The sequence below is a fragment of the Protomyctophum bolini genome (assembly GCF_963924005.1).
Source record: "Protomyctophum bolini genome assembly, chromosome: 6".
Taxonomy (NCBI): Eukaryota; Metazoa; Chordata; class Actinopteri; order Myctophiformes; family Myctophidae; genus Protomyctophum; species Protomyctophum bolini.
The window spans coordinates 12,588,918-12,603,657 of record NC_137867.1 but is presented as its reverse complement, the minus strand read 5'-3'; the positions used below and the strand labels follow the sequence as shown (position 1 = coordinate 12,603,657).

Here is a 14,740-nt window from a genome sequence, read left to right as displayed (position 1 = left end):
CAATGGGGCTCAATTAGCTGGGGGTCTATGGGCTTTGAAACCAGGCTAGGGCTCAATGGCAGACATTGGCACATCAAAAATCACTTTCACCTAGAAACTCCATTCACTTTTTATTATTCAGCTTACTGTGGAGACACATGTTTTTACTTTGAAATGTTTTATAGTTTCTGAGTTATTTAACTTAAACGCCCAATGCAGTAGCGGCTCTAGGTGATGTTGGTTGGAGGGGCTGCCTAAGAAATCTTATGCTACGGGCCAATATACGATAGTATATATATGCTGATTGATTGATTTATTAACAGTTTGCAGAATTACAATACAACTCAATACAAAAACATGCTATCCATTGTTCACCCTATACTACAGCATGTTCACAGAATACTGGTCTACAGCAACAACAGCATCAGCATCACATTCCACAACAACCCAGTACCCATGCAGTGCTACTCAGAAAGTCTATTACACTATGCTACCCAACTAGTTCAACCTGCAGCAATAGCATCATATTCCAGATATCAAAGTACAGCAATGACACTACTACTTTGTTACAGAAAATGCTCCACAACAACAGAAGTGCATGCCCACAACAAACACTCCACTTTTTGCGCCAGTTGCGTTGCGCGCGTCGGTGCCGTTTCGAAACAAGCAACTTGCAAGGCACAAACACATGCACGCACGTGCGCACGCACACTGCTCCGAAACAACACTAACACACGCACACAAACACAGCCTCTCTCTCTCTCTTCCCAACTCAATGAGAGCTCGAGCCACTTTCAATGTGATTAAACCAGCGATTATGTTTCTTAACTTTGTGAGATGAATGAAGCAGACCACTCTACCTTTCTGTGGGTCCGGTGTGCGGTCACCGGTCAGCTGTCTCGTAGGCCCTATCAGTCAAAAGGGAGACATCGAAGGATAGAGGCAGGATGGATGGGGAAGCATCAACATATGGAATGTCAGAACAGGTTAGCTCCATATATGGAGATCTAAGATTTTGAGGTCAGATCTCAGATGTAGAGATGCCAATATTGATGACATCAGGGATCTCCATATATGGGCTTAATATTGATGACATCAGGGATCTCCATCCATGATGTCACATGCTCCATCCCTGATGATGTCACGTGCTCCCTCACCTGGGGTGTGACCAACACAGGGAAATGCGCAATTCCATTGTTAACTGCGACCTTTGGTCGCAAAAACACATGGTACCTCTAACGAGGTTAGACAAGGCACTCCATATTTGGGCACTTGGAACTCCTTATCATGGTGGCTGAGTGACAAAGTGCATCATGCAGGAATCCTTTAGTTTAGATTAACATTTGAATCCAGGTGCTCTGTAAATCAATGCATTTTATTTTAAATGTATTTTTTCAAACTGTGACGATGTCTGCTTTTAGACTGATACAGTATGCTGGTATATGATTGACAATTATTTGCTGGGATTTAAACTTTGGTGATACAACAGATGTATTATAGGATGTTTTAAATGAGTCTGCAAATTATACAAGAGATAACACACATTGTCGCCCTCTATACTAATTGTATGTAAACGTAGTGATTATGTTGCTTATAATTTAGCTCACTGCAATAGGGACACTAAAGGCTTGTATGTTAGCGGCCTGAAAAACAGGGCTTTGTCAAAACTGTCAAGACAAAAGTCAGTTCAAAGTTCGAAATTGTGGGTCCAAGTGTTTGAAAACCATTTACATGTCAGTTCATATTGTTTGATGAGATTAGGTCAGGGGTGTCAAAGCTGGAGGAAACCCCCCATACCTCAGGGTTAATGGGGTTATTTTGCAGCCCTATGATATATTCTCTGTTTGGGGCCCAGAATTCCTAGTAGCACTCCTGAGATTAGGCATGAATCTTAGATTTAATATATCCTTTACTGTGCGACACACACACACACACACACACTTTAAGTACCGATGATATCATTTTCCAGCTAAAAGGAAATAGATTGCTGTGAATTATATAGGTACACTGATGGGGCAAAAGAAAGCTAGAGAGAATCCCTGAAAGTCAGACAAAAAGTCTGTTCGTGGGTTGTCAGACCACAACTTTACTCTGGTTAGTGGTTACCCATATACTATAGTATAAACTTAATTTACCTTAACACTTTTGAAAACATTTACAAAATTATCATAAAACTGCAAAATTAAAGCAGATATTGGACTTTTGAACCACATTGGTACCCCCAATGAGTATGAATCCAAGTCATGTATGTATGCCAAGTAGAGATGTCCCGATACTATATCGGTATCGGAAAAGTATCGGCTCTTATTTGTCATATCGGGTCATATCGGTATCGGCGAAAATGCCAGTCTAACCACCGATCTGACACAGGGGCAAGGGGTTGACACCATGGCAGGTAAATACAAAGTTGGGGCATGTGGAGTTTGCTTTCGAGTTGCCCAAGCTGAAAGTGCACATGACATGAGTGAGGAGTCTGCTATAAACACAACACGAGATATATAGCTAAATAGCTATAAACACAACACGAGATCATCACAACACTGGTATCTGTATTCGGTATCGGAATCGGGAACGAAAGAAGTGTATTGGGACAATATAAGTCAAGTCACTCGGTCTAAAAACACTCACTGTAAATCTCCTGCATTTACCAAAAGAATTTATTGCAAGCAAACAATGCTAAAAAGAATATTTACAAACTATATTAACAACATTCTGTAAACTGAACTTAGCTTCAACTGAATGCGTTCTTGAGAGAAAACGGCAAGGCTGTTGCCTACTGTAGGTCCAGACCATAGATACCACCCACTCCACTGGGCCGACTGCAAACAAGTTGACAATTCAGTCCGATATCAGGCTAGCAAGGTGGGAAATGCTTAAAGTCATACTGTGTAACCTTTTCAATTAAACAAGTTATTTGTTTATACAATCTTTCACTTGTATATTTCTCACAATAACCATTCCAGCTAAATGTGTTTTTTGACAACTTCTAGTAGCGGGTGTCCAAAATGGTGCCAAAATGAAACGGGCATCAAAATGTGCCTGAAATGTATTTACGCATTTTAAAGATATAACATACCAATTCTGAGAATGCCGTCGAGTTCAAAATAACCTCCAAGTCTTGGAGTGGTACATCTGTGGACAAATCGGTACACACTACACAGGATCTCTAAAGTCATGTGATCAAGATGGATCTGTTAAGATTTGTCATAATATCAACGACACATTACCTGGCAGAGACCTGTGCTCCGACGAGCACTTTTTCCAGTTTCAAACTGAATTCTGGGAATCGCAGTTCTAACAGACAGGGAGCTACCGGAGTTGTCGCCATATAGACTACTAAAATGGATGTTACACAGTGGGACTTTAAAGCTACATTTAAGAGACAAACAGAATGGTGAAATAATATATAGTTCAACAATTCTGTCAAATAACTAAATACAAATTAAAATTTAAAATGTGTATGTTTGACCACTTACTGGCCATATATTTTTGTGACCCTCCGTTTTCTTGACTGCGTTTTCAGATGCATAGTGGTTCAGGACTGAAGATAGCTCCAGGCCACTAACAGATGTACAATAAATAAAAAGAGGGCAGAATACTTAAGACAAACATTCAGAACACAGGAGATGCAATCTAAAAATTCCTCTGTCCCCAACATTTTGTTCCTATCCCTGACACACCTCAATGTTTTGCACAACTCAAAAATGATTCCAGCTTAAAAAATAAAAATCACATTAGTATTCTCCACACATGATACTGCCATTCACAAAAAATATCCACAGCACACAGTTTCCCTCATGGCATTAACTTTAGGAGTGAGGGAAAGAACTGAGAAGTGAGGGAAGAAGTGTTTCCAAAATAAGAAAAAGCAACATAACTTTCATCATAAAACAGCAGAGAAAATGCTCAGAATAAAGCCAGATTTATACTTTGTTGTGTCCCAGTGTTTTGCTTTGGACAATCTACAATCTTGACACACATTGTGAGTTAGCATAAATCAGGCTTACGGATCCAGTTGATTGTCCCCGATAGTGACAAACACAAATCTCCATCAGGAAAACAACGAAACCTGACGTGCCAGGTTTTATTTATTTTTTGCTAAAATGCTTGGTTGCTAAAGGAAAACGTTTAATTCTGATTTTCTCCCATTGCAAACATTCCAGCATGTTGGGTATGAAAGTTCTGTATGTGCCTTGTTCAGTCTCTCGCAATTGTTTCCCCATATATATATATATATTATATATATATATATGTGTCATTTCGTTTGTCGTTTTTTCTCCGCATCCAAACAGAAACTTTCAAAAGCCTCTTCGATCTCGGGGTCCATCTCATCATCATAACTGTGAACACAAAAAAGGAGCCGCTTTGAGTCATAAGACTAAACTGTGAACAACAAAAAGGAGAGGAATTGATTCATGGATTTTTGCCATGTTCTCTGCATTTAAACCATCCTACTTGTCGCTTCCAGGGCAGTTAGTGGTTAAGAGTTTTGCTCAGGGACACTTCGACGAATAGCGAGGACCGTGACACAAACTAGGGATCTCGTTTCCCAGACAGCCTCTCTACCCAATCAGCTATAGCTTTGGCTACCATCCACCCCATGACCTTTTGGCCTGCAGGTGGCACTATAGGTTCACTGATACGTTTAGCTTTCAACCTCCAGGGAACAGGAACATGTGTAATAATTGTATTGTGCCTGATGGATGGCGAGATAGCTTGTGCAATGGTCGTTATTGCTTGTGTAATGCCGAGAAGCCAATGCAATGCAAGATGAAACATCTGACCAAATAATGTTATTTTGGGATACTTAAAATGCCTTGATTACTTTTGAGTTTCAATTAATTGTGTAACCCTAACCTATATGAACAGTCACAGTGACGTAAATTAAAACCTAGTGTATGCAGGTAGAAGTTACACACACACACACACACACAATTCTACACGAGTGGAGAGTAGGAGCAAGCTTAGCCCTCTTTCATAGCCATCTGCTGACTACACTGAATCTGAGGCCCTGGTTACCCCCGGTGCATTATAGGCCAGACAATCACATCCACCAGGTTTTGAGGGGCCCACAGGTCAATGACCGTTTGCAGACATAGTAGTCAGGTGACCTGGGTGAAGCTGCTACCCTGTCACATGACTAGAAATATATGGCCAGAGTGACTGGGTATCTAAAGGGGTTTTACGGTCAAAAGGGTGTTCTCTGTGATGTCAATGAGTTATTTTATAAAGTGGTGTAAGATTATAAACCAATAATCAAGTGCTGTTATCAAGTCATATTTTACGTCAAATCATACAGGGAGGTGGTGGGTAGCATTTAACTTTAACCTTTGGATGAAAGCCATGCCTGCCACATATGCTGGAGTTTCAATTGTATACAACAACTGCATTCAGTTAGGTGACCTTAGTGACCTGGAAGCCACTACCTGGCTGTCTCTGTAGGGAAACATTCTAGAACTATAAGTGAAATTCAGAGGCCCACGGAAGGGGAGGGGCCACTGAAAAAACGATCCACAGTACAAGTATCATCACACCACTTCAATACAGCTGTATTAGTAAAAGTGCTTACGAGTCATCTCCGTTTTCATCATACGGGTCAGGGAAATAGTCGTCCTCCCGGTCGAGAATCTCTTGGTACTTCTCAGAATATTCTGCAAAAGAAGAATGATGAATACACACCAGGGGGGCAGTCAGACAGATATTTCGTGAAGCCACTAAGGAAATCGGGACTTCCTGAAAGTTCCATGGGCCTGTTGTGGCGCTGTCATTGGGCCCTAAAAAAACCCATAGCTCCATAGAGGCCCATGTATTTGGGCCCAACTTCACCTAGACTGCATTACCTTAATAAACATGGTCATGAATACTTTCTGCTTCAAGTCACTAGTTTAAAGTCTCATTTCTCATGACATAATATTCTTTTTGGAAAATTATGGTCCCATTGGTTTGCTTTAGTGATTATTTCTATTTTATGTACTGTTCTGTTTCATGTATCCATTCCATTTCTATGTACTGTTTTTGCTGCCGTTTCTTATTTCATCGTTGGTTTATCTCCGATTGTGATGTTCTTGTTTTATTCCTATTATTCTATTGTACAGCACCTTGTAACAACTGTTTTGAAAGGCACTTTATAAATAAAATTACCTTACCTTACCATGTCCTTGACCTTGAGGAACCAGTGCAAAGCAGACTCAGTAAAAGCCATGACTAAGCCACAATCAAAATTAAGCATGCATGACATAAACATGTCGGTTAACTTCATAATAAAGGGGCACCAAAACTGTGTCATCGTGCAGTTGAGTACTAAACATGATTATAGTTTGGGTTTCTTGTGATTTTGTGTATTGGAACTCCCCTTTCCCACGCAATCTGTGACGTATGAAAGGGCACAGGCTGGCCGCTCATAAGACGCAGTGTAAAAGGAGTCACGTCACTCACTCACATAATGAAAATGTATCCTATCAAACCTATAGCTGCCGTTTTCCTTCTCCTCCCAGTGCAGAAGAAGGCGGCTAAGGATGTCTACTGCTGTGTGTGATCTCTCCCTCTTGAAATACTGGAGTAAGTATTTGTGTAAGCGATAACAGCGATAAAATAAAGTCAATGCGATTTAGTGGCGAGAGGCATGGAGGGAGCACTCCATGGCACTGCTCGTCGAGCAGTCGGTCACCTCCAAGTTGGGAGGGAGATCAAATTATTCTGCTAGTTATATGTTGCGGATCTAGCAATTCAGTCAGCCTGACTCAAAGACACGAACACTACATTTGTTATGATGCATACAACTGGGTTGAGCCAATTTCTTTTATATTCTTTCAATTATTTAAAGGTAGAGTAAGTGATTTCACTTAATTCAAATATCACTTATTTTTTTGTTTTGTTGTGATAATCCTCTCTACTATAGAGTGTGCTGACCATATAAGGAGTTCCTCCCTGTCCCCAGTTAACCCCTGGGGGTCAAAAAACCTTAGGTTTCGTTTTTGACTCTCTATCCTGATTGGACGAAGGCTTAGGTCCCACAGCCAAAAACGAAACCTAAGGTTTTTTGAGTGAAATCACTTACTCTACCTTTAAAGAAAGAATGCTGGTGAAAGTGCGTATGGCATGTGTGATATCAAATGTATTAAGCTTTACAATAAACAGTCTAAAGCGTAGAGTGATTTGAAAAGTCTAGCTGAAAATAGTTTTACATACAAAATTCAAATGTCCATGACTTCATGATGAGAATATTAGCTAATATTTTTAAGTTGGGGATATTACACTTGAAATCTTTAAAATAATTATATAAATAAAATATAATTATTCCCTTAGCTAAACAAAGCTGGTATGCTTCGGAAAATGGTTGGCAATGGGCAGTAACGTATACCTTTGTATTAAATGTGATAAATCATTCAAAAACATCGCTATGGTCATTTAACACAAACTACGCCAGCATGTATTGATAACTGATATAATTAGCCCTTCACTTATTGATAACTGTGATATAATTAGCCCTTCACTAAGTCCCTCCCCAACCAATCCTTGGCACGTTAGCAGCGAAGAAAGCTTGACCTGCATAGCAAGTTAGCAACCATTGCTAAACTATTTGGATTGGCATTGGACAATCGCTTTTTGTGGTGGGATTTAGTGAAGGGCTAATTCACGCCAGAATTTTTCCCTGTTCAGCTCTTATTTTGAAAAGCCACATTTCCAGACTTCCGGTGTTGATCATATATTAGGAAGTTGGATGATCAAGTGCTGTTTATCAGGCGGAGCTAACAGTCTAATAGTCTGCTCTGGGCCGTGGAATAAACCTCCTTTACCAAAAATGCCATCTGGGACAAGGAATAGGAGATACAGGCGATTGAAAGAAACAGATAAGAGTGGATGTTTATGGGCCCGACGATCATGATGGTGCTATCCTGTGTTATTGACAACACCAGGTAGCAATCCGATGCTAACGTGAGTAGCATTACGACTTGATCAATCAAAAGCACTATTATTTATAAAACACCAATAAGCTGGGCCGTGGCTCAGCGGTCCAGGCACCTTGGCCGGTAGCCCGATGCTGGCAGTGTGCCGCGGGTTCAACTCCCGATCCCAACCGCCTTTACTGCATGTCACTCCCCCATCTCTCTCCCCCATTTCCTGTCAGCCAACTTACTGTCTGTCCCTCTATAAAAAAAAATATAAAATAAAGGCGAAAGCGAAGGCAAAAAAAAAAAAAAAAAACCAATATGAAAGAGCAACAGCAATGGCGTGGAGCGTAGCATTTATTAATTGCTGTAGATCTATGCTAATGGCGCGATAACTGTTAATTATGCTCACCTGGATCTGCTGCTGTAAAAGGAGTGCCATCCGCTGTGTAGAATGTGGGTTCATTCTGAGAGGGGAATGCACAGACAAAACACAAACAAAATAACAATTACTACCAAGAAACTCAGTCCGTACAGTATAATTACAGTATAATACACAAAAAAGGTGTGAGTAGTACTTAAACTTACCATGAAGTAGTTGGGGTCATTGTCTGGCGTGGCATTGCTGACTGCTGCAGCAGCAAGGACTCTGCCCCAGTTACTGGACCTCAGCTCCACTAATTTTAAAAGCATCTGTCTTACATCCCTGATGAGAAACAGACACGTTTTGTAATGTTATACATTGAAAGAGTCCACAATTATTGTGACCTGTTAAACTGTGCAATAATGTAAGTCAGGCGTCAGGGAACTCCATTAGACTGTGCATGTGCCTGGCAGGCAATGAGTCAAAGTTTTTTAATGATTTTACAATAAAGCATACAAAATCCTGATCTCAGACATGGCTCCAGTGTAGATCTCGGACTTCATGTGGCAAGCCTGTGACAGAAGCCAAATCTTTTTTTTTTCTATGGACTTTTTTGTTTAGACCTCGCTGATATAAATACATCTTGTAATAAATGTATTTCATTTTTCATGGACATGAGAACATCAACAATGCAATCAATCAATTGCAATGATGCAGGCAAGAGACCGTGAGCGTGTGACTTTGAAAACTGTCTCAACGTGTTGAGACAGGTAAAATAGGTAAAATAAAAAATAAAAAAGTGAGGGTTGAGTATGTCAGTGAATACATGCTCCTACTGTGGTTTGAGACTCCTTCACGGGCACAAATCTCTTATTATATCCATGGGCTGTTTGTATCTGATTAAAATCAACATAATCCCACAGAGACAATGTCACAGAGATAACGGGCTAATGTAATGGGCCAACATGGTCGCGCTTCTCTTTAGTAACAATCTCAGCAGCTCCTCCTAGCTTTCAACTTCAAAAAAGCAAAACCAATTGTTACCATTTGTTCTACTTTTTTTCTGTATTGAAAAAGTACCAAACTGTGACACCAAAATAGTGTATTGAACTGTGAATTTTGTGTGTGTGTGTGTGTGTGTGTGTGTGTGTGTGTGTGTGTGTGTGTGTGTGTGTGTCTGTCCGTGCTATACAGTACCTAATGTTATTCACTTGACAAAATTAGTTGTGCAAAAAACCATGAGAGCAGTAGACATTACATTACCTGCTGCAGTCGGCATCTAGTACAACGGTTTCTATTCTCTGGATAAGCTCTTCCATATGTGGTTTCCCACTTTCCTTCCATACATCCTCCAACACAGAGCCTGTCAACTGCAAACGTGAAAATGCGTTGTAATTCCTGCTCATCCATTGACACATTGCGAGTAACATTTTAACTGTGGCTACAAGCTTGGACTGGGGGGATGTTTTTAACCTTGAGCAATTTGACAGCACAGATGAGGTTTGCATCTACAGGGTTGGAGAGAAGACAGTTCATCAATTCTCTCAGAGCAGCAAGGAGGATCACAGCTCGAGTCGGAGGCCCTTTCCCACTCTTCACCTGAACAAGTGCAACAAAAACAACACAGCAAAATAATCATGAATTTAACCACTTAAGCAGTATATATATCGGACAGTCCATGACAGTCAAGAGTCAACACAACAACATGAGACCTAACCTCCAGATTTAGATAGAGCTCTCCCAGGAAAAGCACATAAGAGTGAAACTGCTTCTGTCTCTCCTTGTCTCCTTTCACAGCCACATCCCGCTGCTCATACTCTCTTTGACACCTACAGCCGATTAAAAGGGGGAGAAACTGAATGAGGAGGGGATGAATGTAAAACAAAATATACCTCATATGAACAAAACTAGAAATGTGAGAGTTGATAGGAAGTTCACCTTTTTAGGAGGAGCTGACGAAAGTTACCACTTGGTGGACTGATAGTAAGGTGATGGGACAGGTAGTTACAAAGCCTGGCACCCGTGTAAGCAAAGTTTGGGATGGCAGTCGACTGCAAGGGAAGAAAAAATGATTGTTTGAATGTTACATTAAGTCTGTAACTCCACCTTCTTAAAGTTGTGAATGGAAGCTGTCATCTGTCATTTCTGTTCATGAAAATATACTTTAAACTTTAAAGTGATCTTCACTATATATTTTTGCATTTCATGTCTGCTAAGCAGCAAGCTAGATACGCTTTGACTTTATTTACAGTAGGACTTGTATAGTATGTATACGCGTTTGCAAAGACAAATTGGAAGTGGTGGAGGCCGGAGATCAGCTGCAGACTGTTCAGAACATCCTGTACAGACCGTTAGGTGGAACTTAAGGCTTCTGAAAGCATTTGAAATTTCTGTGAGACAACATTCTGTCTCGAGAGACCGGACCACTAGTGGAGGAGAGTCAATGCCTATGCCTAAGCATCAGCTCACCTGAGTGTAGATGAGTTCCACCAGCTCCTTCAGCATGTCTTCAGTGGTAACCCAGGAGTTGAGTGTACTGGCTATATCGTCAATGTCCGACTCAAAGGAGCCTGGCGAGGAGCTAAGGTGGCCCAGGATGTCTTCCACCATGTCAGACAGCGTAATAGCTGGCATGTTGTAATAGCCTTCGCTGTCAGCATCATCATAAGAATTAGGCTCCTATGAAAAGGGGTTGGTGGTGATCAGTTAAATGTAAGACACTGAATGAAGCATTGTAAATCAGTTCACAATAAATACATAAAAGTGCATATGCCATTGCCAAGATCAACATGGTTAGTCCTCTGAACGCTCAGTGGGTTCTACATCAGGCATGTATGATTTTCTTTTGAATTAGTTTACTCAGAGCAGGGCTTTAGTGTTGTCCTTGCTTGAGAAAGACACTGAACCCCAAACAGCTCCCCATGCACTGTTCAATATGTGCCCACTGCTTCTAATAGTTAGGAGGATGGGTTATGACTTATTATTATTATGAGGACAGGTTTCCAGGTACAGTATGTGCAACTACAGGCTACTTGGTCAACAACCCAACAAGAGCTAAAATGGTGGCACACATGTATTATTAATTTAATATGGTTGTGTATAGGTCAGTGATGGTTTTGCATGATCCCATTTACCTCATAATAGCCAAATCCTGCTGGTACAAACTCGGGAGCGGTGGCTGACAGGTTAGATGACTCCACCAGGCTGTCCACATTACATCCTTTGGATGGAGCAGTGCTGCTATTGTATGTGTTAGGTTGGGGTTTCGTCTGTCTTCTAGTGTCTAAAAGCAGGGGGACATTTTTTGCTTAATTTTGGCCCAACCAGATCATGACATAATGACTAACTACTAAAGCAAGTTAATGTGTTCGCTCCTATGCAGCGCATCACTGAGTGAATGCCACTTGGCCAAGTTAGAGTAGGTCTATATTTATCAGATATGATGAAGCAAACACTAACCATGTGACAGACACTATTTGTGAGACTGAGAGCTTTATTTAGTTGTTGTGGCAGACCCAGCAGGTGTACTGTGTCACCATCATGCTAACGTTAACATTAGCCAACGTTTATCTCTCATTAGCTGATATGGCTAAAGGCATGGTAGGCTAGGTCAGTGGTTCTCAACCTGTGGGTCGGGACTCTGGAGTGGACCCCCAGAGGAGGGCAAAAAGCAAACTGAATAGTCTACAAGCTCACAGTTCCTCGTTGGGAGGCGTTGTCAGCTTGTAGATCTGCTATTTTCACAATAGGCCTGTGGAACCGAGTCAAACAAAATGTAATGACCCAACTCATTCTTACAACTTACATTCCAAATGCTTGTCATGGTGGGGGAAGGGAAGGGGGTCCCCCAGTTCAAATGATTAATTTTGGTGGTCGAGGCCTGAAGTGAAAGGGTTGAGATTGAGAACCACTGCCTGGGCTACGTTGTAGGCCTACATATGGATAGAACTTTGAATAGCTAAACACAACAATTACAAAATGATGCGTTTATTTTGATAAATATAAACAGGGGAGTGGCCTGTGTGTAGTGAACTTAACTAACCTCACGTCGTTCGAGAGAGAAAATTACGAATTGTCCATTTAAGGACAAAGAAAATGACATTTCAAATGACAACAACGTGCACGGGTTTCTAGTGTTTTATCATTTGGAAATGCGTATTTATAAGTCGTCCGCGACCATAAATAAACAAGACATATGTTTGGCAGGCACACATACAACAGCAGCACCGTGTTACCTCCTCCAGCTAACAAGTCGCTGCTGCTGCTGCTGGTGGTGTTGATGTTGTTGTCCAGTAAGGGCGGCGTGGTCCTTGGCTGTCTGAGCGGCTCCCTGGGGTTGAACCGGTCTCCATCTGCAGGGTTCATCACGGGCTGTGGGGTTCGGGATCGTCCCGCTCCTGGAGCCCTGTCGAAATTCTCGTTCATGACTTTGATCGTCGTTTTGTCCCGTCGTTCGCTGCGACTCGGTCAGAGGAGGACAACAGCATTCGCTGCTTTGAATATAATGTCCGCCCGGATCAGACAAAGTGACAAACCAACCCGATTGTTATATAGGTAGAACCGCTGGAGTTAGATATACCGCAAGACAGCACGCCCGCGGCCCTATCTATCTTTCATGTTGTTGACATGAAAAACACACAACTGTTTTTCTGTTTTTTTTCGCCAACAAGGGCCACTTCCTTTAACAACAAATCTACACGGTCACAGGGCATCCGTGATCATGACTGTCGTCAAGGCTGGACTGTCGACCTCTAGGGGCGGGGAGTGGGACTTCAAAATCATAACTGACTGGCTGAAAACCACGGTCTGAAATTTTAATCACAGACTATAGTCACCACCACTAGTTATATATATATTTTTAATGATGCTGTTATAATTAAAAAAGCACCACCTCGATATGACAATGTATGTTGTGTTGTTGGTGCCTGATTTAATTAATTACACTTTAATTAAATACACTCCTCAACATTCTATAGCCTTATTAGCCAGGCTAATGGCATGGTGGCTTGTATACGTCACGTGCATACTCTATGACACATGCCATGCCTGATGCCTGTGCATGCACATTGCACGCATGCATGCATGGATGCATGGATCAATCACAGAGCATGATGAACTCTTCAGAAGTGCTTCTCTCTCACCCTGCTCACTCAGTAGCTGCCCACTACAAACATGTGTTGCACCATGCAGACCTCTCAGTCTCAGTGTAAGTATTCATTAGTTGTTTTTAGCCTCCAGTCATTTTCCACTTGTTTCCCAAAGCTGGATCAGATTATGTCAAAGAGCATTCCCATTCCAGAAATGTGGAGACCCACTTTGATAAAAGATTACTGCCCCTATTTGCTGTTATTGCTGTTTTTCTCTCCATACAAGTGTCTTGGAGGGAGTTCAAACATTCACAAGTCTAGGGGAATGTGCAGGATGAGATGACAAGCTTTGGTCTTCAGTGGAATGTGGGCCATATTCATTCACCATGGTTCATAAACAAGCTGATAAGTTGATTTTCACTCTTTTAAGAGGGTTACTAGTAGTTACAAATATTGCTTATGCTCACTGTATAGAGTAATTATGGGCAAAACTAATATAATCATACAGTATATGTGGTACTGCTGGCAGGCCAATTTAATTTCAGTGCAAAGAAATTGTCATGAAACTGAATTCCATATGTTGGCATGAGGCACAGGGCCAGACTGTTACGTTGGAATTTACAGTCTATGGTTGGAATGAACGCACAGCGCCAACGGCATTCCATAGCATTAGTCATTCGTTGTGGTGATTCCTTGGCATATCATTATAAGGACAATATGTGTGTGTATAGCTTAAAGCAAATGCTTCCCTGACCTCTGGATTCTTTGGGGTACTGTAGTTTAAACAGGGTCTGTTCCGCAGGGCCAGGAATCACGGTCTCAGGCTGATTTGGAGGAATTTTGGAATACAGGCATAACTGCAGCCTCCTACTCTCACCTTCCTTCCTGACTCTCCTAGCTTCTCTCTCACTGTGATGGCCACAGCGACACAGTAATATAATATCCTAATTCATACTCTCACAGCTAACCTCATGAGTTTGCTACATACATAGGTTTATTTAATTTGCAGTTAACCACACCCAGACAATCATGCTGTTTATTCGATTTGGAATCTTTTGGGTTTTTTACTTGTAACCATACTGCACACTTAACACAGTGGGGTTAACTTACACATGTAAATTGTCTGTTATAGCCTATTAATAATTTGCTTCATTGTTTTTGTGTGGGTCAGTCCATTCCTAGTGGAGTAAAAAGTGTGTCTGCTGCTATGGCTACAGTGCTACTGAGCCAGATGATCAGGCCAAACGAACCCCATGCTGCAATGTCATTGGGGGTGGAACATGGCGTAGTTAGTTTTGCTTTGTATTTAATTGTTGGGTCCATCTTGCACACCATGGTCAGTGGTCACCTTGTGTGTTATTGCCCTGGGACAAGCCACTATGCAGTATTCCAGTAGTCCTCAAAGTTGGGTCCAGAGTCCA

General features: G+C 41.4%; 1 protein-coding gene across 1 annotated transcript; it reads right to left on the bottom strand.

Annotated features, from left to right (window-relative positions):
* Positions 1-2,618: 2,618 nt before the first annotated feature.
* On the bottom strand, positions 2,619-12,906 carry paip1 (poly(A) binding protein interacting protein 1). Its single transcript, XM_080765083.1, has 11 exons — positions 12,468-12,906; positions 11,367-11,515; positions 10,702-10,911; positions 10,171-10,283; positions 9,950-10,061; positions 9,706-9,831; positions 9,496-9,602; positions 8,457-8,574; positions 8,281-8,335; positions 5,549-5,630; positions 2,619-4,319 (listed from the first exon to the last, which is right to left on the bottom strand). The coding sequence occupies exons 1-11, from the start codon at positions 12,655-12,657 to the stop codon at positions 4,235-4,237; spliced, it is 1,347 nt and encodes a 448-aa protein (XP_080621209.1). The 5' UTR covers positions 12,658-12,906; the 3' UTR covers positions 2,619-4,234.
* Between the last annotated feature and the right edge of the window lie 1,834 nt (positions 12,907-14,740).